Genomic DNA, 24,589 nt, shown 5'->3' with positions numbered 1-24,589 from the left:
TTATACTCACTGATAAGTGAATATTAAACATATAATATAGGATAAATATACTAAAATCTGTACACCTAAAGATGCTAAGCAGGAAGAAGGACCCTGGGTAAGATGATCAATCCTTACTCAGAAATGCAAATAGGATAGACATTGGAAGAGGGAGAAAACAGTAAACAGGACACAGCCTACCACAGAAGGGCTCTGAAAAACTCTACCCAGCAAAGTATCAAAGCAGATGCTGAGACTATTCATAGCCAAACTTTGGGCAGAGTGCAGGGAATCCTATGAAAGAAGGGGGAGATAGTAAGACCTGAGAGGACAGGAGCTCCACAAGGAGAGCAACAGAACCCAAATATATGGGCACAGGTGTCTTTTCTGACTCTGATATTACAACCAGAGATCATTCATGGATATAACCTAGAAGCCCTGTTTAAATGACATCTCAGTATCCAAGTGGTTACCTAGTAAGGGGAATAGGACTGTCTCTGACATGAACTCAGTGGCTGGCTCTTTGACCTCACCCCCACCCCGCTGGAGCAGCCTTCTCAGGCCACAGAGGAAGACAATGCAGCCAGTCCTGATAAAACCTGATAAATTAGGGTCAGATGGAAAGGGAGGAGGAGCTCCCTATCAGTAGACGTGAGGAGGGGCATTGGAGAAGATGAGGGAGGAAGGATGGGATTAGGAGGGGATGAGGGAGATGGCTACAGCTGGGACAGAAAGTGGATAAACTTTAATTCATAAAAAAAAAATAAATTTAAAAAAAGAAAAAAAAAAGCAAGCATGCAATCCATTATGATGATTTCCATGTTTTAAATTGAAGCCTTTCTTTTTAACGGTCATCCCATCAAGCTGACAAAACTCAAACTTTATATGAAAATGTAATGCATGATCACAACACTGGTGTAAAGGGATAGCCACCATTCCTGTGTTATTCCAAGTCTGTGCCATATTCAGCATCAGAGGAAAATTCTCTCTTTTCTCTAAGCTGACACGGGAGAAACCCCTTGATCTGAACTCCCTTATACTGGATGTTTTGGTATGAATGTCCCTGATACAGTGCAAATGTTGAAAAAAAAATTCCTAGTAATGTTCCTCCATCTATAAAAGACATAGATCTTTAAAGTAGTTATAGTTAATATTCCTAATTATAGCATAGACAGAGCAACTAACACTTTCTATATCTTTAGCCACTTTTCACCCTCTGAAAAATAGAATTTTCTAGGTATCTTTTCCCTTCACTCTCTTGTTTTTGTATAAAAACAATGAGGTTGTATTTTATTCACATGAAAGTAGTCAAAATTTACATAGTTTCTATACATAAATGTATTGGTTTTCCATAGTAAGGGGAAAAGGGACTATTTCTGACATGAACTCAATGGCAGGCTCTTTGGCCTCCCCCCACCCAAGGGAGGAGCAGTCCTGCTAGGCCACAGAGGAGGACTTTGCAGACAGTCCTGAAGATACCTGATAAAACAGGGCCAGATGAAAGGGGAGGAGGTCCTCCCCAATCCCAATCCTTGGACTTGGAAAGGGGCAGGGAGGAGCTGAGGGAGGGAGGGTGGGATTGAGAGGGAAGAATAAGGGATCAGGACACAGCTGGGATACAGAGTTCATAAAATGTAAATTATATATATATATATATATATATATATATATATATACTAAAAAAAGTAAAAAAACAAAAGAAGTTAGATAAAGATAAATATTTTTACACTGAAAAAAATGTAGCAATACTTTAGGAGACATTTCATGTTAAACTCTAAAGTAATCTTATGCATGACGATCAAAGTGTTCTTTGTTGCTGCTCACTAATCAGGACTTAGAAATCCCAAGATGTCTTAGAGAGACCTTGGGTTAGTTTATAAACAAGGTCCGTTAATGTTTTGCATTGTATTCAAAAGCTCCAGGTGAGTCTTAGTTTAGCTATAAGATTTCCATTAGAATCTCTATGAAAATTTGAGAAGGATCCCTTAGGTTTCTCTTTCTTTCTTTCTTTCTTTCTTTCTTTCTTTCTTTCTTTCTTTCTTTCTTTCTTTCTTTCTCTTTTTTTCTGACAGAAGATAAAGCATAATTCTTGTATCCTATTCAGTTCTGTAAAGAACCCAAACTCCAGAAGAATGGGCTGGAGACATGGATCAGTTGATAAACACTTCTTTTGAAAGCATGTGGGTTTGTGTTATATCTCGGTGGTCCATGTTAAGAAAGCTAGTTGTGTTTGTACAGGCTTCTTATCCCAGAGCTGAAGAAATAGAGACAGGTGGAGCTCTGTGACTTGTTGGCCAACTACAACAGCCCAGCTTGTGAGTTTCCAGGTAAATGAGAGATTCTGTTTTTTTTTTTTTTTTTTTTTTTTTGGGGGGGGGGGCGGAGGGAGATGTGGAGGAGTGTTTCAAGACAGGGTTTCTCTGTGCAGTGCTGGCTTTCCTGGAACTCCCTCTGTAGACCAGGCTGGCCTCAACGCAGAGATCTGCTCATCTCTGCCTCCCAAGTGTTAGGATATAAAGTATATGATTTCATTTTTTGAAATAAAAGAAAATTATTTTAAAAGATTCTGGATAAATGACTTCAGAGTTTGACCTCTGAGCTTTCATATATTTTTTTTTTCTCTTCCACCTCCAAGCCCCTTTCTTACCTTACACGCTTCCTGTCCCTTTATTTACATACAGGGAAAGAAAGAGAGTTATAGAGGGAGAGAGGGAGAGTCAAAGAGAGAGAAAGAGAGCACAGAGTACTGAAGAAATCAAATTCTTTCATTTTATTCTATTCTTGAATGACAATTTGGCCGAAGCTTTCTATTTTTCTCTATCCTAAAATGCATGTAAGTTTAGTTGGTCCAAGATATTGCTCAGCAGATTTAATGAGGAATTCTTGGACATCATATTTACTTTATCTCAAAGGATGAACTATAATTTGATAGAAGAAATGTGTTTTAGAGAAAAGATAGCATCTTTAAAATACATAGAGGTTTTAGCTCACAGGATTTTGAGAACTTAAGTTGCTGTTGGTAAGGAGTTCTTTACTTCATCACCAAAAGTAATAATAAACATTGTTGGTTATATTAAATGAAATAGTTTGTCTAGATAAGTAAACATAAAAGGCCATTACACACACAGGCATACACATGCATACACACATGAAATAATGATGGGGAAATTATCTCCACTATTTTGGTATTTTGTTAGAAAATTCTGATTACCTTTCTTTCATTAATGTTATTTATTTATGAGTTTTTGGGAAACACAAAAGAACACATGTAGGCACCTAATGTAGGATAAATTTTAAAACAATAAATGATGATGAAGATACTTTCAACATGTCAAAAAAAAAATGACCAGGGATGTTGAAATATCCAAATACCCAAACCTGTTTTAATTACGTTCTCCAACAATTTCAAGAGGGAAAGAAAATTGCATTGTAATTATAGAGATGTGTGAAATTTGAATTATGATCAAAGCACAATGAAAATAAAAATATGTAAGCACAAAAATGAACATTCTCTGTAGCTTTGGAAATATGTTTAATAAGAAAGGTGTGATGAAATAATGCTACGATTATACAAAGATGCATTTTCAAAGACAGGAACACTCTTTGTTGTGGTTTGCCATGCCTGCACTGGAACACTATAAAGCCTGTGAGCAGAGAGGGGCATTCATTCACCAGAACCTCACCTTCAACAACACACCAAGTCCTAAATCACGGACACAATGAGCTACTATTACGGCAACTACTATGGTGACCTTGGCTATGGCCTTGGTGGCTTCAGTGGTCTGGGCTCTGGCTCTGGCTCCCGCTATGCCCTTGGGGGCTATGGAGGCTATGGTGGCTATGGTGGCTATGGTGGCTATAGTGGCCATGGTGGTTATAGTGGCCACGGTGGCTATGGTGGCTATGGCTACTTCCGCCCCTCTTTCTATGGCAGATATTGGTCCTCTGGATTTTACTGAAAGATGGCCATCTGAGAAGGACTGTTTTGTCTAGAATCCAGCACTGAAGTTGACTCTCCTCACTGTGTTGGGCTGTCGTCAAGATTTATATTTTCTGAGTTGTTCCTAGGCATGCTATTTTAATAAATATTTTTGTGAACATTATAAGCCTTGTTTTGCTTATGCTTATATTTGCAAACAGAATTTCATGCATATTTTAACATATCTGAATGATATACTTCATTGTAATATATTTTCCAAAATAATTATATATTTCAGTACAAGAAGAAAATAAAACTTTAAGGTAAAAATAGTATTTGTCCTGACTTGATAATTACTCATTATATATATTAATTGAAACATGACATTTTGCCTCATAAATATTTATCACTAGTAGCTATCAAATGCATTTCAAAACAAGTAATAGACTTTCAGCTAGTAACTCGATATATTCTCATATGCTGCTTTAGGTTTAAATCCAGGAGATCATTGTATTGATACATTTAGACTTTCTTAATTCATATAAGTATTTTAACACTTTGTCTATGTAATAATTAAAGGAAGCATACCTCATGATGCTGCTTTATAAGAGAATGAAAGATTTAGAGTATATTTGAACATACAGAGGATTATTCTATGAATTTCACAAGACAGAGTGCTTTATGTGTTATTGTGTTAAGTGTCCTTATGAAACAATGGCAGAGTGCCAAATAATTGATGTCTCCTCCCTTCTGTGCACACTACATGACCCTGTATTAGATAAGATGAGAAACTGCTAATTTATTATTTCTTCTTATTTGAACAATACCATTTTCCTTCTCAGGCATCCTTTCCCTCATATACTATAAATACTGAGAACTGAATTTTCAGTCAAGATTACTACATGCTTTTTTTTTTTTTTTTTTACATTTTACATCTTGTTTTTTTTCTTTTTTTAAATTATTTTTAATTACACTCTATTCACTTTCTATCCCCCCATGATTCCCTCCCTCCCTCCCTCCTCCTGTCCCAATCCCTCCCTTCCTCCATACTCTGCATGCATGCTCCTCCCCAAGTCCACTGATCAGGGAGGTCTTCTTTTCCTTCCTTCTGATCATAGTCAATTAGGTCTCATCAGGAGTGGCTGCATTGTCTTCTTCTGTGGCCTGGTAATGCTGCTTCCCTCTTAGGGGGAGGTGATTAAAGAGCAGGCCAATCAGTTCATGTCAGAGACAGTTCATGTCCTGTTCCTATTACAATGGAACACACTTGGATACTTAACTGCCATGGGCTACATCTGTGCAGGGGTCTTAGGTTATCTCCATGCATAGTCCTTCAAAGAAAAGCTAACTCAAATTCCCTTCAAACTGTTCCACAAAATAGAAACAGAAGGAACACTACCAAACTCTTTCTATGAAGCCACAGTCACCTTGGTACCTAAACCTCACAAAGACCCAACAAAGAAAGAGAACTTCAGGCCAATCTCCCTCATGAACATGGATGCAAAAATACTCAACAAAATACTTGCAAACCGAATACAAGAACACATCAAAGATATCATCCACTATGACCAAGTAGGCTTCATCCCAGGCATGCAGGGGTGGTTCAATATATGGAAATCTGTCAATGTGAACCACCACATAAACAAACTGAAGGGGAAAAACCACATGACCATCTCCTTAGATGCTGAAAAAGCATTTGACAAAATCCAACATCCATTCATGTTTAAAGTCTTGGAGAGATCAGGGATACATGGCACATACCTGAACATAGTAAAGGCAAAATAAAGCAAGCCTATAGCCAATATCAAACTCAATGGAGAGAAGCTTAAATCATTCCCACTGAAATCAAGGACAAGGCAAGGCTGCCCACTCTCTCCATATCTCTTCAACATTGTTCTTGAAGTCCTGGCTAGAACAATAAGACAATTGAAGGAGATCAAGGGGATACAAATTGGAAAGGAAGAAGTCAAAGTATCACTATTTGCAGATGATATGATAGTATACCTGAGTTACCACAAATTTCTACCAGAGAACTCCTACAGCTGATTAACACCTTCAGCAAAGTGGCTGGATCCAAAATTAACTACAAAAAATCAGTAGCCCTCCTCTACACAAAAGACAAAAGGGCTGAAAAAGAAATTAGGGAAACAACACCCTTCACAATAGCCACAAAGGACATAAAGTACCTTGGTGTGAACCTAACCAAGCAAGTCAAAGACTTGTATGAAAAAAATTTACAGTTGCTGAAGAAAGAATTAGAAGAAGATATCAGAAGATCGAAAGATCTCCCATGCTCATGGCTTGGCAGGATTAATGTAGTAAAAATGGCCATCTTACCAAAAGCAATCTACAGATTTAATGCAATTCTCATCAAATTACCAACACAATTCTTTACAGACCTGGAAAGAAAAATTCTCTCCTTCATATGGAACTACAGGAAACTCAGACTTGCTAAAACACTTCTCTACAGTAAAAGATCTTCTGGAGGTATCTCCATCCCTGATCTCAAGCTGTACTATAGAGCAGCAATATTAAAAACTGCATGGTACTGGCATAGAAATAGACTGGCAGATCAATGGAATCGAATAGAAGACCCTGACATGGTTTGTTTTTTGTTTTGTTTTGTTTTGTTTTTCAAATAAATGTTCTTATTTTTATTTAGTCCTCATTTTAACCTTGAGATGGATTGTAGAGTCCTTTAGTTGGCTTCTTCCAGTATTAGACTGGTAACCAAGAACAGTTCCCATTCTCACTGCTCTTCAATAACATAAGCAAATATATTTAATTACCAATTAATTCACTTGTTTAGTGCAGTTTTGAGCCAGAATACGATGTAGCTCAGGATAGCCCAGCTTTTGATGCTGCTGAGGATAGACATTGCCCAGGACCATCCACTCTGGTATTGTGCTTGCTGTTGTATCCCATCATGGCTGGCTCATGGTATGACTTTCATTATACATTTTATTGCATTGCATGTAGAATAAGAGTCTCTATTAATATCAGGAAATTGTAAAAAGAACTCTAGGAACAGATACATGAATAAACAGGCTGTGACAACTTATATGACAGAGTCAATGAGAAGTGAACTGGGGGATGGCAGTCTCGTTCACCTGAGAAACTGATCCTTCAGTGAGTTACAGAGCGGTTATTCACATAAAATTGAATTTAATCTGGCACAGAGATTTTAAATAGTACATATTTCCAGAAAATAATGTTTTTAAAAGCATGCCAGAAAAGTCTTGAGAAATGCTTCACCTTGGCTTGATTCTCCTTTCACGAAGGAGTTCTGGGGTTCTAATGGTGTAGAGCAAGTATATGTTTACAAATGTTTAACCCAATGTACTTTAGAGAACTTCCAATGTATTTACTTCAGGAAAACAACAGTAAGATGTTCCTAACTTATACTTCACAAAAGAATTTACAAAGTTAAAGTTAGGAATTTAAACAAATTAGAAAAAAGGCAAAGCAAAAAAAAAAAGTACAAATACATTCTTATAGAAAGAAAATATATTATTCATCAAATAAAGAAGCTATTGAAGTTTAGGGTCAGTTTTGGATCACTGCATTTTACACACACACACACGCACACACGCACACACACACACTATCTCTCCTTCTCTCTGTCTATCTCTGTCACACACACAAACAAACACACACATCTTTAACATCTCTAGTTAAAATACACATTTTTTATTGGAGCAGTTTATTTCTTATTTTCCTTTTTCATAAATTTTTATTAAAATAGTCCCTTAAAATACTAATTTTTGGGTTGTTTCCAGCTTCTGGCTATTACAAATAAAGCTGCTACAAACATGGTTGAGCAAATGTTCTTTTTGTGTACTTGAGCCTCTTTTGGATATATGCCTAGGAGTGGTATGGCTGGATCTTGAGGAAGCGCTATTCCTAGTTGTCTGAGAAAGCGCCAGATTGATTTCCAGAGTGGTTGTACAAGTTTACATTTCCACCAGCAGTGGAGGAGGGTTCCCTTTTCTCCACAACCTCTCCAGCCAGCATGTGTTGTCACTTGAGTTTTTCATCTTGGCCATTCTCATGGGTGTAAGGTAAAATCTCAGTGTTGTTTTGATTTGCATTTCCATAATGGCTAATGAGGTTGAGCATTTCTTTAAGTGCTTCTCTGCCATTCGATATTCCTCTACAGAGGATTCTCTGTTTTGCTCTGTTCCCCATTTTTTAAGTGGATTACTTGGTTTGCTGCTTTTCAGCTTCTTTAGTTCTTTATATATACTGAATATTAGCCCTCTGTCAGATAAAGGGTTGGTGAAGATTCTTTCCCAATCTGTAGGCAGTCGCTTTGTTTTGATGACGGTGTCCTTTGCTTTACAGAAGCTTTTCAATTTCATGAGGTCCCATTTATTGATTGTTGCTCTTAGAGCCTGTGCTGTTGGTGTTCTGTTCAGGAAGTTTTCCCTGTACCAATGAGTTCTAGGGTATTCCCCACTTTTTTTTCTAGCCAATTTAATGTGTCTGGTTTTATGTTGAGGTCTTTGATCCACTTGGACTTCAGTTTTGTGCAGGGTGATAAGTATGGATCTATTTTCGTTTTTCTACATGTAGACATCCAGTTGGACCAGCACCATTTGTTGAAGATGCTATCTTTTTTCCATTGTATGGTTTTGGCGTCTTTGTCAAAGATCAGGTGTCCGTAAGTGTGTGGGTTTATTTCTGGGTCCTCTGTTCGGTTCCATTGATCGACCATTCTGTTTCTATGCCAGTACCATGCAGTTGAAGAATGGATGCAGAAATCATGGTACATCTATACAATGGAATATTACTCAGCAATGAAAAACAGGGAAATCATGAAATTTGCAGGTAAATGGTGGGACCTGGAAAGGATCATCCTGAGTGAGTTGTCCCAGAAGCAATAAGACACACAGGTATATACACACTCATATTGACATACAACATAGGACAAATAAATCTGTGCATCTAAAGAAACTAAGCAAGAGAGGACCCTAACTAAAATGTTCAATCCCCATCCTGAAAGGCAAAGAGGATGGACATCAGAAGAAGAAGAAAACAGGAAACAACCTAGGAACCTGCTACAGAGGGCCTCTGAAAGCCAGAAGAAGTAATCAGGAAACAAAGAACCTACCACAGAGGGCCTCTGAAAGCCTCTGCCCTGCACACTATCAAAGCAGATGCTGAGCCTGATGGCCAACTGTCAGGCAGAGTGAATGGAATTTTATGTAAGAAGTGTGAAATAGTAAGAGCTGGAGAAGACAGGAACTCCACAAGGAGAGCAACAGAACAAGAAAATTTGAACACAGGGAACTTCCCAGAGACTCATACTCCAACCAAGGACTATTCATGGAGATAACCTAGAACCCCTTCACAGATGTAGCCCATGGCAGTTCAGTGTCCAAGTGGGTTACCTAGTAATGGGAAGAGGCACTGCCTCTGACATAATCTGATTGGCCTGCTCTTTGATCACCTCCCCCTGATGGGGGGAGCAGCCTTACCAGGCCACAGAAGAGGACAATGCAGCCAATTTTGATGAGAACTGATAGACTAAGATCAGAAAGGAGAGGAGAACCTCCTCTATCAGTGGACTTGGGGAGTGGCATGCATGCAGAAAGGGGAGGGAGAATGGGATTGGGAGGGGAGGAGGGAGGGGCTTATGAGGGATACAAAATGAATAAAGTGTAATTAATAAAAAATAAAAAAATAAAAAAAAATAAAAAATACTAATTTTTTCATATTTTTGTTTTTAAATTATATAATGGTACTTAATTATGACATTTAGATATGCATAAGATTAAATTCGTGGATAAAATATATGATGATTAAATCAAAGTGAATAGTTTTTCTTCACATCTCTCCTCAATTGTCTCTCTGTGGTGAGATACTTTTGCTTTAAGACATATTTGAAAATAAAGTTAAATTTATAGTAAATAATGATGAACTTCGGTTTGCCCACTGATCTGTTAGACATCTGAACTTACTGCTTGTATCTAACTGCACAGTGTCCTGAATGTAATCTTGCATTCTCTGTCCTAGCACCCAGCAGTTCTTCCTCAAGACCGAACTCATTCTATGAGGTCAGAGTTGCCCTCATATCTAAACCACACAGACCCCCCCAAAAAGAAAGAGAAATTCAGACTAATCTCGCTTATGAACATTGGTGCAAGAATATGCAATAAAATACTCGAAAACAGAATCCAAGATCACATTAAAGATCACATCCACTATGACCAAGTAGGCTTCATCCCAGGCATGCAGGAATAGTTCAACATATGAAAATCCATCAATGTAATCCACCACACAAACAAACTGAAAGAAAAAAAAAAAATATGTTCATCTTCTTAGAGGCTGAAAAAGCATTTGAGAAAACCCAACACCCATTCATGTTTAAAGTTTTAGAGAGTTTAGGGATACAAGACACATACATAAACATAGTAAAAGCAATATAGAGTAAGCCTATAGCCAACATCAAACTAAATGGAGAGAAACTTAAATCAATCCCACTGAAACTTAAGGCACATTTTTTAAAAGTGTCTCAAAGAAAATAACTGAAAGCCAAATAAGAACTGCTGCATCTACTCTGATACATGACAAAGGAGTCCCTAGTGAAAGCCCGTGCCCAAGCATGGCACAGAGTACAGAAAGGCAGTTTATCTAGGGAAAACATTATCTTGAAATTTTATGCAAACAGATTATCTGAGTGCTGTGTCCTGGGAAATGCAGGCTGAGCTACATTTCCAGGGCTAATGATCAGAAAATGTTGTTGCTACCATTACCATAAAAAATTAGAAATTGTCATGCATCTGAGTGTAATTTTAATGAGTTTGATTTCAAATATTTTGCCTCTACATCAGTCCCGTGACTGTCAAATGAATACATCTTTTGCACGTACTGCTACTGTGTTTTCCTATAACTATATTTTGATCTAGTTTCTGCTTAAGTATTAATTACAGCTTCCAAAATCAATTATGCTTTTTCTTTGCATAGCTAATTATTGCACTTCATTTCAGCTTAAATGCATCTGTTTTACTTGCCTTTTCTTACTGGTCCAAATTCTGATAGAAACAACCTAAACAGGAGGCATTTACTTTAGCCCATGGTTTCACAAAGTTCAATCCGTGGTCACTGGTTTCTGTATTTCTGGAACTACTGGGAACAGAACATTGGCATGAGTAGGAGACAGAGGAACTTTTTCATAGTATGCTGCATATTGAGAAAGACAACAGAGATAAAGCCCAAGGCATGATGGAACCCCAAGGGATATTCCTGCCCTTGTAGTTCCTGTAGCTACGTCCTTCTCATTACCTTTCACCAGCTCCCAACAATGTCACCCTATGATGACTTTGTTAAGTGACTAATCAATTCCTGACTTTGGAGCTTTCATCATCTGACTTCCTTAGGTAATAACTAACCTCAAAGGCATATATTTCAGTATTTTGGAGCCATCGTACATAAGAAACATATAGCTAAATAGCATTATTTTTCTCTAAAGTTGAACTTTCGAGGAGAACAAAGGATATGATGAGAACATATGATGTGCCACACCTGTAAAGGTTAAGTATAAAGGCTCAAGCACACTGACACGCAGCCTAGAAAACTCACCTCAGCCTTAAACCCATCCTCAACCCATACATAATGAACCAGTACTCCAGCAACTACTATGGCAGCCTTGGCTACGGTTGCGGTGGCTTCAGTGGCCTGAGCTATGGCTGTGGTTTAAGTGATGGCTTTTTGAGGCTAAGGTGTCTTTGGCTTCAGCCACTCTTGTCTCTTATTCAATGGAGGACACTTGTTTTCTAGGTTTTATTGAAAGTGTGACTGTGATCTGTGGTGATCAGTTTTCTGATCCGGAGTCCATCACTCGGGCAGTATATCCTCATTCCAGTATTCTATGTGCATAAAGATTTCTTCAGATGCCCCAGTGGCACTCGATTAGCATGCTGTAATTACCGATTTTATCTTCATCTTTTCTGGGATAATGCTCAGCATACTGTTTTAATAAACATATTGTGAGCACTCTAAGATTTGATTCATTGGTATTTGGTACAAAATATACTTCTTAGTTATAACTTAGACATATCTGAAACACACTCTTCTTTAAAATATTCCTCATCTTGTGATCTTTTATCCAGCATCTCTGACTTGATATTTTATACAAAATAAATAAATATCCTTAATTCCAATGACTGCATTTAACACTAATGTTTACAGTTATGTTTTGTAATTTTATATACAATGGATAAAAACATATTTAATGATATATCAATTGTTTTTTATAGTATAAGTTCAGAAAATATTTTTAGCATATTCTCCCTTTAAAATAAAGTTTGTTTTATGAACTTTGTGACCAAGATTCATACATCTCTTGTTGTATACTTTGTGCTAAGTGTGTCTCTCATCAAGTATCTTCTTATGAAACACTGAGAAAATCATACGGGTTTGACTATGGGCCCTTTCCCTCAGATTTTCTTTACTTCTTTCTTTTTTTTTTTTTTTTTGTCTCACAGAATTTTTTTTTCTATTTGAAGTTAAAATAAATAGTGCCAAGCTAATCGTTTCAGAGCATGAAATTAAAAGGTCAAGTAATCACAGCTCTTTGTTCTATATCCATAAAGACACAGCCATCTAACCATGGTAAATCAAGAGGCAACTTCAAAAATTTTGCAGTTTTGCATACTCAGAACTACCATAGCAATATTTTTATGTGTATTATGGACAATTAGAAACAGTATTATGTGAAGACAAAATATGCTTAAAAGAAAATCATTAAAAGGCAGCAAAATGATACCAAACAAATCCTGATGTTTGCCACAGAACTGTCTAGTAAGAAAGTAAGAGAATTCTGAGGGTGAAACATGAACTGCATCCAGGTAGCAGCAAATAATTTTACATAGTAAGAAGAAGACAGGGCAATAACAAAATTCTAGTTAATTATCAGAGACAAATGTAGTCAAGTCATGTGCTGAATGAGACAAACATGGTAATTGGAAGTATGGTTGGGTGTTGGGGTGGATTATGGCCAAGGTGGGCCATGCATTGTAGGCTGTGCGTTTATTTAGTTGGTGAAACAGTTAAGCATTGCATCATCTAACTGGTTTAAAAAGGTAAAAAGCAAAACTCTAATTCTGCAGGAGTCGAATTGGATTTAAAATTGTAACAGTTTGTGGGTGGTATTCCTCTACTAACATGGGGAGAGGAGGCTTTACAGAGAGCAGACAGGAAGCATTTCAAAGTGAAGATGAAAGTCAAAAGTAAGCGAACAATAAGAAAGAACTAATTTAAGCAAGATGGTTGAATCACATAAATCATTGTATAAAAAAATCTTAGAAACTGAGCTTGTGCCATGTTTGTAGATAAGATGTGTGTTAAGATTATCATAAAACAGCGATGGACATCTCAGTTGTTTCTAATTTCCAACTGTCATGAATAGAGTAGCAATAGGCATGAATGAGCAAGTATTTCTTTGGTACAACATAGAGTCTTTTGGATACATGCCCAAAAGTAGCTGGGTCTATGATAAATATGATTTCTTTGTTTTTATTTTTTCTTTAGTTGGTGCTTTTGTGTGAAATTTCTTTTGTCTTTAGAGAACTTGGTAGATGGGGGGAAGATCTGGAAGGTGTCAAGGAAAAAGACTGTAATTAGACAAAAATTTAAACATAAATTTTAAAAAGGTTTACCACAATAATATGCAAATATACTAGTAAAGCCTAGTGTTATGTCTATGCTCTTCCTGAAAATGTACTTTCCTGTGATTTTTAACTAACAACATTCATGTATGGGCATTTTATACTGTAACTCTACTTTATTTGTTCATTAAAAGAAGGCTGTCTTTAAAAAGAATCCAATCAAAAATGAAATGGAGAAAACACTGCAATGGTAATAGTTCCAGGATCTTCGAAGTAAAGGAGCTTAATAGCCAACTCAGAGATACAGATTGTCAGAGAATGATTTGACTGACCGTACCGCTTTAAAAAAAAAAAAAAAAAGCTTAGTTTTCAGGATAAAAATAAAACTAGGTTCAAAGGAACAATGCCTTCTTTTATCTTGTTTTATCTTGGAAGTATCTTTAATATGTGAAATTTAGCTTAATGGTATTGTTTTTTCAGCAAAGATGTATTTTCAAAGAAGAAGACATTCCTTTATTGTGGTTCAACACACCTGCACTGGAACGCTATAAAAGCCCAAGAGCAGAAGGAGACATTCATTCTCCAGAAGCTCGTCTTCAACATCATACCACATCCTAAATCCCAGACACAATGAGCTACTGTTATGGCAACTACCATGGTGGCCTTGGCTATGGCCTTGGTAGCTTCAGTGGTCTGGGCTCTGGCTATGGCTCCAGCTATGCCCTTGGGGGCTATGGTGTCTATGACTACTTCTGCCCCTCTTTCTATGGCAGATACTGGTCCTCTGGATTTTACTGAAAGCATGACCATCTCCTAATACCATCCAGAATCTATTACTCAACCTGGATATTCACCCTACTGTGCTGAAGATTTCTCCTTTCTTCTTTTTGTGATATTTCTCAGCATGTTACTCCAATAAACATGTATTGTGATCATTCTACATATTGTATCATTGATGTTTTTTCTGATTAATGTTTTTCATTCCAAATTTTGGTGTATTGCATAATGTAGCTCTTTGATAAAAGCTTCTTCCATTGTGAGATTATAAATACAGTATTTTATATATGAGCTTGTATAACTCTAGCCAGGAGTTCTCTCTTTCCATGTCAGAAATTTTAGCTATGCGTGTGGCTTTCAGTGAAAGATAATGGCCAGAGCACATCTGTAGCTGCCAATGAGTTAAGGACAAGGGCTTATACAGCTGAATCTACCTGTGGGGTAGGGTCAGTACCAAAGTTAAAGCTCTTTCATGTGATATCCTTTCCATCTTCATGCACCTTACTTGTGCTGCTCACTTCACTATTTGGTTCTTTGACCAGTGAGTTCAAATCTCAGCCTCATCAGGTGTACATTCTCAGCTTCTGTCCCCATTCTGCAAATTTTAGTGTATAATTTCAAATGAACAAAATGTTATTCCTATGAGGACAATTACATACCTTGGCAATTTTGAAGAGAAGTATAGATCAGCATTGTCAGATTTAGTTTGATGATTCTTAAATGTAGCTCCAAATTGAAACTCTCAACAAAAGATATGGAAAAAGCTAAATACAAGTATCTGTGAAATAAGAAGGATAAACAAAAGCACATGCTTAGAGCATCTTTTTGAAATGATGTTGATTCCAGGTATGAACAGTGTATTCTGTGTCCTTAGAGAACACTGTATATGATAAGAGTCTCACTTGCTCCACTCAGGTGAAAGGTGTAATTTTATAAAGAGTCATGGTATATTTGAAAAGTTATTAAATAGGACAGCTTTTTATTTCTTTTCATGGGTCAGAAGAAACTAGGAGAAAATAAGGATATTCATTATTAAAAATATAGAAATACTGCAATATTCAAATTAGACAATTCATTTTAAATGAAAATTTCAGTTATCTTCATCATATTATGTCATTTTATTTCATAAATAAGTAGACTTGAATCCACTCTGTACATGAAGAAAATATTATTAAGTATGATGTGCATCTCCAAGTTCATTATCTATTGCATTATACTCAACTTTTATGAAAAATGTATAAAACATTCCTAATGCAAGAAAAACACATCCTGGTGGAACAAAACAGCTACCTGAACCAAGACGAATTATACTATACATAGAATTAATAAACAAGAAATGTAAAATATCTATGATTAATGTGTTAAACATTTGGTAAAAATAGATTTAGTATAAATAGAAATGACTGATCAAGGGAAAGAAGGCAAGCTATAAGACAGAGAATATACAACGTTGTAGTAAAAGAAGATAGCAAAACATTTGAAGCATGCTTGGGAGGATTATCAGTAGACTTACTAAAACTAAGTCCTTTACATAAATTAGCTGAACAGTAAGCAAACAGCAGAATTCTTGATCATTAATGTACAGTGGCTGAAATAAGACATAAAGAACAATCAATTGTATAGATATAAAAACTGAAGAATAGAGGGCAAAACTGAAATATGTGTTAAGTGCAGTAGGAATGTGAAGCAATCCATTATTTGAAGATCAATGCATATTGGCCAAGAATATATATTTTAAACTCTACCAACTAAAACTTAAAATAGTAACAATTATTCTTGGAATGTTGTCTTGGTTCATTTTCTTGTTGCTATGATCAAATGCCCAATAGGAAGCAAAGTCAAGGATAGAAAGCTTGATTGGCAGTTCAAGTCGTAAGTCCATCTCTGTGGGTAGCACAGACATGAGTTTAGGGCAGCTGGTCATATTGCATCCACAGACAAGATAAATGCATAGGCTCCACCTTTTTACTCCATGTTTTATACAGTCTGGGCTCCCAGCCTAGGGAATGATACCACATACAATGGGTAAATCATTTGACCCCAGTTAAACTAATACACATAAAACCTCATAGGAATGTTTATTCCTCAGCTGAGTCCAGATCTCATCAAGCTGACAGGTGAGACTAACCACAACATATATTTTCTAGGAGACACTAGAGAATTCCATAATGGAAACAGACATCGATCGTGTGAGAATGATGTTTCTGTGCCCTGTGTAAAGAGTGCCCTTGTGCTATTCAAAGCTACCAGAAGAGAGCTGAGTAGAGACCCAATAGATGTGGTATTGTTAACCTGCATCATATTTTGTAACGCCTCCCTCCATCACCTTCTGATTGGTTAAATAAAGAGCTGAATGGGCTATAGCAAAGGCAAGAGAGGAAAGTGGGACTTTCTGGGAGAGTTGGGAACTTTGAGAAAGATCTAAGACAGGAAGATTTGCCTACGAGGCTCAGAGGAATTCAGGCATATGAAACTGAGAGGAGGCAAAGAACCATCTTGCAGAACATAGATTAAACATAGAGTTTAAGAGCTAATTGGGAACAACAGTAAGCGAGGACCTAAAGCTATTGTAAATAATAGCTTTATTATTTACCAATGTAGTCATTATTCAGAGCCAGAGCAGAACATAGAATTTCGGTACAGTTTTAGATCAGAGTTCTCCCATAGACTATGGTTTGCTAACTCTGTTAAGCAAGAAAGTTTTGTGAATTTTTTTTTTATTTGACTTCATTAATACTGATATTTCAAATGGACTTTAGAGCAGTATCACATATTTGAGAGTTTATTGTAGTTTTACAACACGCAATTGAAAGTTTCCTTACCTTGAAAGGTAATTTTTCATTTCTGTTCTTATATCTGTTAAATTTATGCTCTACTTGATTAGAACCCATGCTGAAACGTGTTTGTGGAATTCAGAGGACAACTTGTAGGACTTACTTCTTTCCTTCTACTGTGTGACACCTAAGCATTGAATTCTGATTATCAGGAATGACAGCCAGCAGCACTACCCACTTAACAACCTGATCTAGCAAATTTATGTCATCACCATCATCATTATTAGTACTCTTTTTATTATAATTAGCTTATAAGCAGATAATAAGTCAAAATCTTCTTTTCAGTGACTTCACACACTTCAGTGTTGAGGTCTATGTTTCCAAGCTCTTGAGGGGACTTCTTAAGGCAGCAGTGACTTCTATTATGCCTTTCTCTTTAATACATCTAGAGACTATTTTCATCAGTTTTCAGTTCTTTTGACTACCAAGCTGTGTTTTCCTATTTTATTATCTAGATTTCCAGGAACTACAGGAGCTACTTAATGTCATCCTCATCTACATCTTGGTTAGATATTTGCAATATCTGCCACAGACTTTGTTTCAGCCTCCTCAAGCTAGGCAACTCCTTTGAAAGTGTGAATAAATTTCTTGAATGTTTTCTCCAGTTGTCACTTAAAACACTGCTTGGTGACATCACTTCAGCCCCAAGTACGTATTTGATGTAGTATCAGATGTTGCAATTCTTCCTAAATTGCATCACATTTTCTTCAGTGATAGGAACAGCCTACCAAATTGTCCTCTTCAGAGAGAAGATCCTAATTAAAACTGAAGCAAGTCCTTGCTTGCACCAAATATGTGACATATCAAAAGAGAGTTTCTACTTAGATTTGAAATAAGGCAACATAGACTTTTGATCCTTGGATGCCTCTAAGGAGTGGCCGCTATTGCTGAAAACACCACACTGGTAGGACACAGAGGGAAATCATGCCTGGCACTAAAAACTTAGCTAACATTCTGGAGATAGTGAAGTCATGCACCTTAGAAAAGACCAACCTAGTTCCCCAGCAAATTCCTAAATCTTATCTTTATACACATAGATAACGGTAGCTACCACCACACATTAAAGAAGCTCCTCTTTACAGTATGTGATGACCATCACAGAATATGTGATATAATTGAACAGAGTGCAGAGATCAACAGAGCATGGGGTGCCCAGCCTCCCAATGGATAAATGTGCCTACATATGTGTCTCAAAGAACAACACCAAAGAGTGGGTAGAAAGATTAGATCAGCCAGAATGCCAGGGAGTCTGCTGTGAAATAGTGTCTCCTAGGAATGACGGCATAAACAAGACAAGAACAATGGTGATATTATTGTACATGCTGACATGGAAGGAGCTGAGTGCACAGAGTCCCATGGCTAGACAAAGAAGTATAGCAACCAATGACTGCTCGGGGGAGGGAAATTAGCTTCTTCCAGGGGTGAGCCCACTTACAGGTTTTCAAATAGTAAGCATTTAAACCATATACACACAGGAAAAACCAGGCTAACCATGTTGTGTTTCCGTGTTTGTATTTGTGCACATGTGCATATATATTAACAGTAATAAAAAGGCACTCAATTTGAGAGTGGGGAGACACGGAAGTGCTTCAAGTGAGGGTAGCTGGAGATGATGGAGGGAGGAAAAGGAAAGGGAAATGTATGTAATTATTTTCATTAGAAAATATTAAAATAACATCACAACCAATTTTTGTTTGGCTATGATTATTATGGTGCTGAGAGGGATATGGTCATGTACATGGTCTTTAATCCAGATCATTCAAAATTTTCCTATCTGTGAATTTAATCCTCAAACTTTCTTAATATCTTCAATTAAGCAATTTTTCATCATTTCTTCTTATTTGCTGTTATTATTCAAGATTGTCACTATAGTGAAATTAGAAATGGATAATGGGCAGTAACCATCACAGATATTTCACCTCTGTAGTCCCTAATGACTTTAAATTTTGTTTCACAGCCAGTCAAATTACGGTCACCTACTGATAACACAGGCAGGTATTCCATATGCTCAGAGGCCATAATAAACAAAATAACACAAAGTTAGAAAAAAGCGCTAGAGTATAAGAATGATGCAACCAAAGAGGCAGAAGCTTCATGCAGCTGCTGCTGATATCACATGGCACAGTGTTTTACTATAGACATTTTGGACACGTTGGAATGCTTTCTAAACTGAAGACACAATTATAGAACAGTAAATCAATAAATCTATGAGGTAGTCATTTTCTCATTATCCGGCCTTTCATGTCGCACATAATCGTGTGGCTATGGTTTTATAGGACTGGAAGTGCAGGGAAGTTGCTCACCAGCCTCCCAACATGACACGAATAGAAGGGCAACATGCCATGTTAGGATGTTTTCTTGGTTTGAGATCACCAGCTTATAGGAAGAATCTATAGGCACCTATGTCGCCACTGTGGTTCCTTAAGGACTAAAATGTTAACACATACAACATTAAAGAAGAGAGAATAATTCCATTCATTGAAAGAGAAACAACAAGGAAAGGACTGAGCTGAGACACACCCGAGATGATGCAATGAGAGGGAGGCTGATGCTCTGCCTGGTCCAGAGCTGGGAGGCTAAGTCACACCTGAATTTACAGTCATCAACGCTCCTCGTTATGGAAAGAATAGTTTTCATGGAAAGCAAGCTCAGCAGGCAAATCAAATTAAAAATGTAAGCCTCCTTAATTAGATCTCATCTAATTAAGAGAATAGTTTAAACAGATTTTTTGTTCTACTTTATTTTTAAAAAGTCTCAGATTTGAATGAACCTCAAGTGTGTCAGAATGACTTGGTTCTTGCACACTGAGCGAGACTAGAAGACTCTTGCCAGATACCAGTCAATGTTTAGGAAATTTGCACAACCTTTGCCCAAACTTACAAACTCTGATTATAAGAGGACAGGAGCCTCAGCTAAGCCCACAGGGTACTCCTTCAGTTCTGACTGTGTTTCCAGAACGCCCCCTGTCCCCAATCCAAACAAGACTTGACATTGGCTCATGTTTTCAACAAGTGCGCTGTGACTTTGCTTGTGAAAAACTTGGAAATGATTTCTGAGAGAAACTCATGTATTTCTGACTCCTGGAAAAAGACATCACTCAGCTCTGACTCTGTGTGGTTTTCTTTTCTTTTTTCCTTTTTTCTATTTTATTCACTATACATCTTGGTGGTAAGCCCATCCCTCCTCCTCCCCAGTCCCTTTCTCTCCTCCCCTTGCCTATTCCTCAGAATAGGGAAGCTTCCTTTCCCATCTATCCCAGCTCATCAAGTTGCATCAGAACTGAACATGTCCTCTTCCCCCTTGGCCTGGCAAGTCAGTCCCATCAGAGGGAAGTGATCAAAAAGTTAGCAAGTGAGTCCCTGTCTGACACAGTCATCATTTCCCTTACTAGAGGACCCACTTGAAGCCTATGCTGTCCATCTGCTATATCTTTGTAGGGGGCCTTGGTCCAGTTCATGCAGGGTCCCTGGTTGATGCTTCAGTCTCAGCAAGCCCCTTTGAGTTGTGGTTAGATGGTTCTTTTGGTCTTCTTGTGGCACTCCTGTCACCTCCAGGTCATTTCCTCTTTCCTTTCACTTTCCACAAGATCCTCTATGCACCACCCAATGTTTGGCTGTGAATTTCAACCTCTGTTTTGAGACAGTGCTGGGTAGGCTCTCTAAGAGGAAATTCCAGGTTCCTGTCTGCAAGCTTAGAAGAGTATCATTCACAGTGTCAGGGGTTGGCACTCTCTGACAGGGTGGGTCTTTGTTTGGGACAGGCATTGGTTGGAAATTCTGTCAATCTCTCCTCTATCTGCTTTATCTTTATCTCTGTACATCTGTAGGCTGGGTAAATTTTGGGTCAAAATTTTTTGCAGGTTGGTTGGTGTTCCCTTCCCTCTACTAGAAGACTAGTCTGGTTAGAGGGCATCCTCTAACTAGAGGTGTCTATGGCCTCTGCCACTAGGAGTCACTGCTTGAATTCCCCTCCTATCCTCGCTAGAGGTAGGCTCCCCTGAGCCTACCCTGAGTTTGGCACAGATTCATGTGAATTTGTTGGTTTTCTAATGAAGTCTTTCATTCTGTAACAGGTTCTCAGAACCCTGCTATTGATGGGCTTAGAAGTATCAGAGTGCACACTGAAACTCTCAATTCTACATGAAACTAAGATTTATCCATCAAATTACTAATGACTTAACAGCTCTTTGAATTTGTGTTATGTTAGCTAATTTTATAGTACTTGAGATCCCGAATAACATTACCAATATGTTCCTGTCTTTGTACAGAAGTAACAACAATATTGATTCTTGCTTCCAAAGGTGTTCTATACTTTTTCCATCTTTGGTGTGAAATGTAGCAAAGGGAAAATTGCTGTATTAAGAGAATTCTGTTTTAGTATATCAGCAGATTTAGGAGGATATTTAACAAAAGTTGACTCCCTGCTATGACTGTTAGAATATATTACTGATATTTTCAAGAATATTATTATATATATTCTACATAGAGTATCAAAGACTAACCACATTATCACTGAAGATGTCAAAATGGTTTTCAGTTTCAAACTTCATTTTTGTACACTGAGTTATTCTAACATCAATTCTGGAGACCTGCCGATGTGACTTTGGGAAGTAGGTGACCCATGGTATGAGTATGTCTGCCATGTGGCACTTTCTTCAGACCTAGAAATGACATTAGGTTGGTGCTTTTGGAAACTGCTATTTCCCTTAATTTTCTATTGGAACGTACTGGACCCTGGGTCTCTGGTATGAAGTCAGGACCTAAGACTGTTGAGCGAATGATCCATTAGAAAAATAAATAAATAAAACACTAGGGTCTCTGAGGTCTCATTTTATCTAATCCATCTCCCTCTTATAGGAGCAGAGAAGATGAATTATGCACTTTACAAGCTTGTTGGCATAAGATTTAAGAGCTGTCGGGGTACATACAGCTGTGCAATAGTAATTTAGAGTTATTCCATAAATATTGGATATGTTACCACAACAGTTATTTCTCCTTTCACTCTCAAGATAGTAATTTTTCATCTGAAATTTCTGCTGTATATTTTATATTGGGAAATAGATCTATAATCATTTTCCATTAAACGTGTTTAATGTGGCATTGCAATGTGGTCCTAACTTTAGTCATATATCTTATTGTTCATCCCTATTATAGCATTTTGGATGAAGGCAGTTGTTTTTCTTATGAGAATACAATTTATTCTTATTAAGTCAATGAAAAATAAATATCATAGCTAAAGTTCAAGAGACAGAAATCTACAGCTGGTCTTTCCCAGTGGCTCATTTACTGACTTCCAGTTCCTGAAAACCTATTAATCACCAGCAAAGGTAGTCACGGCCATTTAATATGATGCAATACTTGCTAAAGTCTTCATACAAATTATATTGATATGAACTCTATATCATAGCAATTATTTTTCAGTTTTATAACCCTTGATTTCTAGTTATAAATAGTCTCAAAATTAATTAATTTGGCCATATGACTTCTAGTTCATACCTATACCATCCTAAACATTGTAAGGAAATGTATATCAAGCAGCTTCATGAAGATTCATACTGTATCACTGAACTAAAGTCTAGAAAAAAACAAATGAAATCTAAAACAAAACACAAAACAAGAACAAGAAAAATGCGAGAACTCATAGAAACAAAATGTGCTTTTCAAAACCAAGATTAAAGAACAGAGCTCCCTGAGATTAACAACAGAGAAGGAAATTGTCAACACTAATTGGCTGCTTGGTGTGCTGAGCTGAGAGTCTAAGGGACCCATATTACTTTCATTTCATAAGTTCTGAAGCAGCCTAAATTTAAAATGTCTATGGAATGCCTAGGATCTGGCATATGAGTTTGAAAATAGTATGTTGCTAAATTAGTAGCACTAAAGTTAGGGAGCAAGCCAAAGTTATTTGAGATGGGCAGACCATGAACTACACAGACAAAAGGAGACAAATCAGGGCAAACTGAAGCAGAGACAGACAATCGCACTGGCATAAGCGACTGAAAGGAAGCCAAGGGGAAAATGCAAGGCGCCACTGTCCTCTTACCTCCATGTTCCCTGCAGGCACTGGGAGACAAGGCAGAAGAGAGAAAGCTGAGGGAGTACTGAAAAGGGAAGTCTCACATGCACAGATGAAGAAATCAGTTGAGGAGGTGAAACATGTAGGGAGGCACACCCTGAAACTTGAACATTTGGAAATAAAATATAGACTGACTTTGATAAGCTTTCTTAGAGGAAAATTTTCACACTCTCGGTTTCTAAAATTACTTTTTTTTTTCTCAGTCAAAATGTCTGATGTTGGTGTGAAATAAAACTATTACGAAGGTTATTGTGCTTTACAACGCAAAATTGACACATTTTTCTTCCTGTGATTCTAGATCTAAAGTACAGATCAGATGATGGAGTCTTTGTGAATTAGAATTATAAAGCATAAATCAAGGCATTTTAAAAAGTGTTTGTCTTGATAAATAGGTTTGCTGTGTGATAAGTATAGATCTGTGTGCTGAACAAATAGCCATGGATATACCTGGAGATGAAGTTATCAATTTGAGAGGTGACAGAGCAGGGGAAAAAAAAGCCTAATTATATATCAAAATATCCCTACCACATGGAGATGTTGTAATGAGGCATTTTATTAAGTGTTTGGAGTATGTGTATATTGGCTATTCAACAGTTTCTTCCCATAAAAGCAAAACAATAAGTTCAAGGCATTCTAAATAGAATTATGCAATCTCAAGCATTTTAATAGGAATGAGGGCCTCTGTGTGTCAGGAGTCAGCAGAGAAATGAGTTGCTACATTGCTAGTATCATCGACAGTGACACAAAGGAAGGGTATGTGCCTGAAGTGTCACCTGCTCCAACTAGAGTATAAAAACCTCCTCTGCACATGCTAACACTTACGCTCAAGATCTTTCCTTGAACAACAAACTAAATCTACCACTCTTGACACCATGAGCTACTACAGCAGCCACTATGGAGGCCGGGGTTATGGCTACCGAGGTTTTGGGAACCTGGGTTATGGCTGTGGCTGTGGCTTTGGAGGCTATGGATATGGTTCTCACTATGGAGGATATGGCTATGATTATCGCCACCCATTTTACTATAGAGGGTATGGATTCTCCCGTTTCTACTGAAATGCTTTCCCAAAGAGCCAACATCTTGAAGATAAAAACATTTCCTGAAACTCATATGAGGACTAAGTTAAACAAACATACTGTGAACCAGCTCAAGAAGAATATGATTTAACATCTAAGACTTTGAGAATGTTTACTATCATATAATTCCTTCATCTTACGCTCTTTTATTTCTCTTCTCTCATTCCTTAAATGTAGACTCTTTTTGATCTATTGCAATAAATTATCCTAACTTATTACTGTGTTTGTGGCTCCTATATTAATGCATTTTTAAAATATACTTGGTAACATAGTTAGCAGATTTTGCTCAGTGTTTACACTAGCATCAGCCTAGCTAGG

The 24,589-nt window shown here is 37.3% G+C and overlaps 1 protein-coding gene across 1 annotated transcript; it reads left to right on the top strand.

Moving 5' to 3' along the window:
* The first annotated feature begins 24,067 nt into the window (after positions 1 to 24,067).
* Positions 24,068 to 24,250, top strand: LOC129682441 (keratin-associated protein 19-5-like). The gene has a single exon (XM_055614812.1). It carries the CDS (start codon positions 24,068 to 24,070, stop codon positions 24,248 to 24,250), a length of 183 nt encoding a protein of 60 aa, XP_055470787.1.
* The last annotated feature ends 339 nt before the right edge of the window (positions 24,251 to 24,589 follow it).

The sequence above is a fragment of the Psammomys obesus genome, unplaced genomic scaffold (assembly GCF_907164565.1).
Source record: "Psammomys obesus unplaced genomic scaffold, mPsaObe1.curated_primary_1811, whole genome shotgun sequence".
Lineage (NCBI taxonomy): Eukaryota > Metazoa > Chordata > Mammalia > Rodentia > Muridae > Psammomys > Psammomys obesus.
Note: the sequence above shows the minus strand (reverse complement) of the source record. Positions and strands in the feature narration are given on the sequence as shown.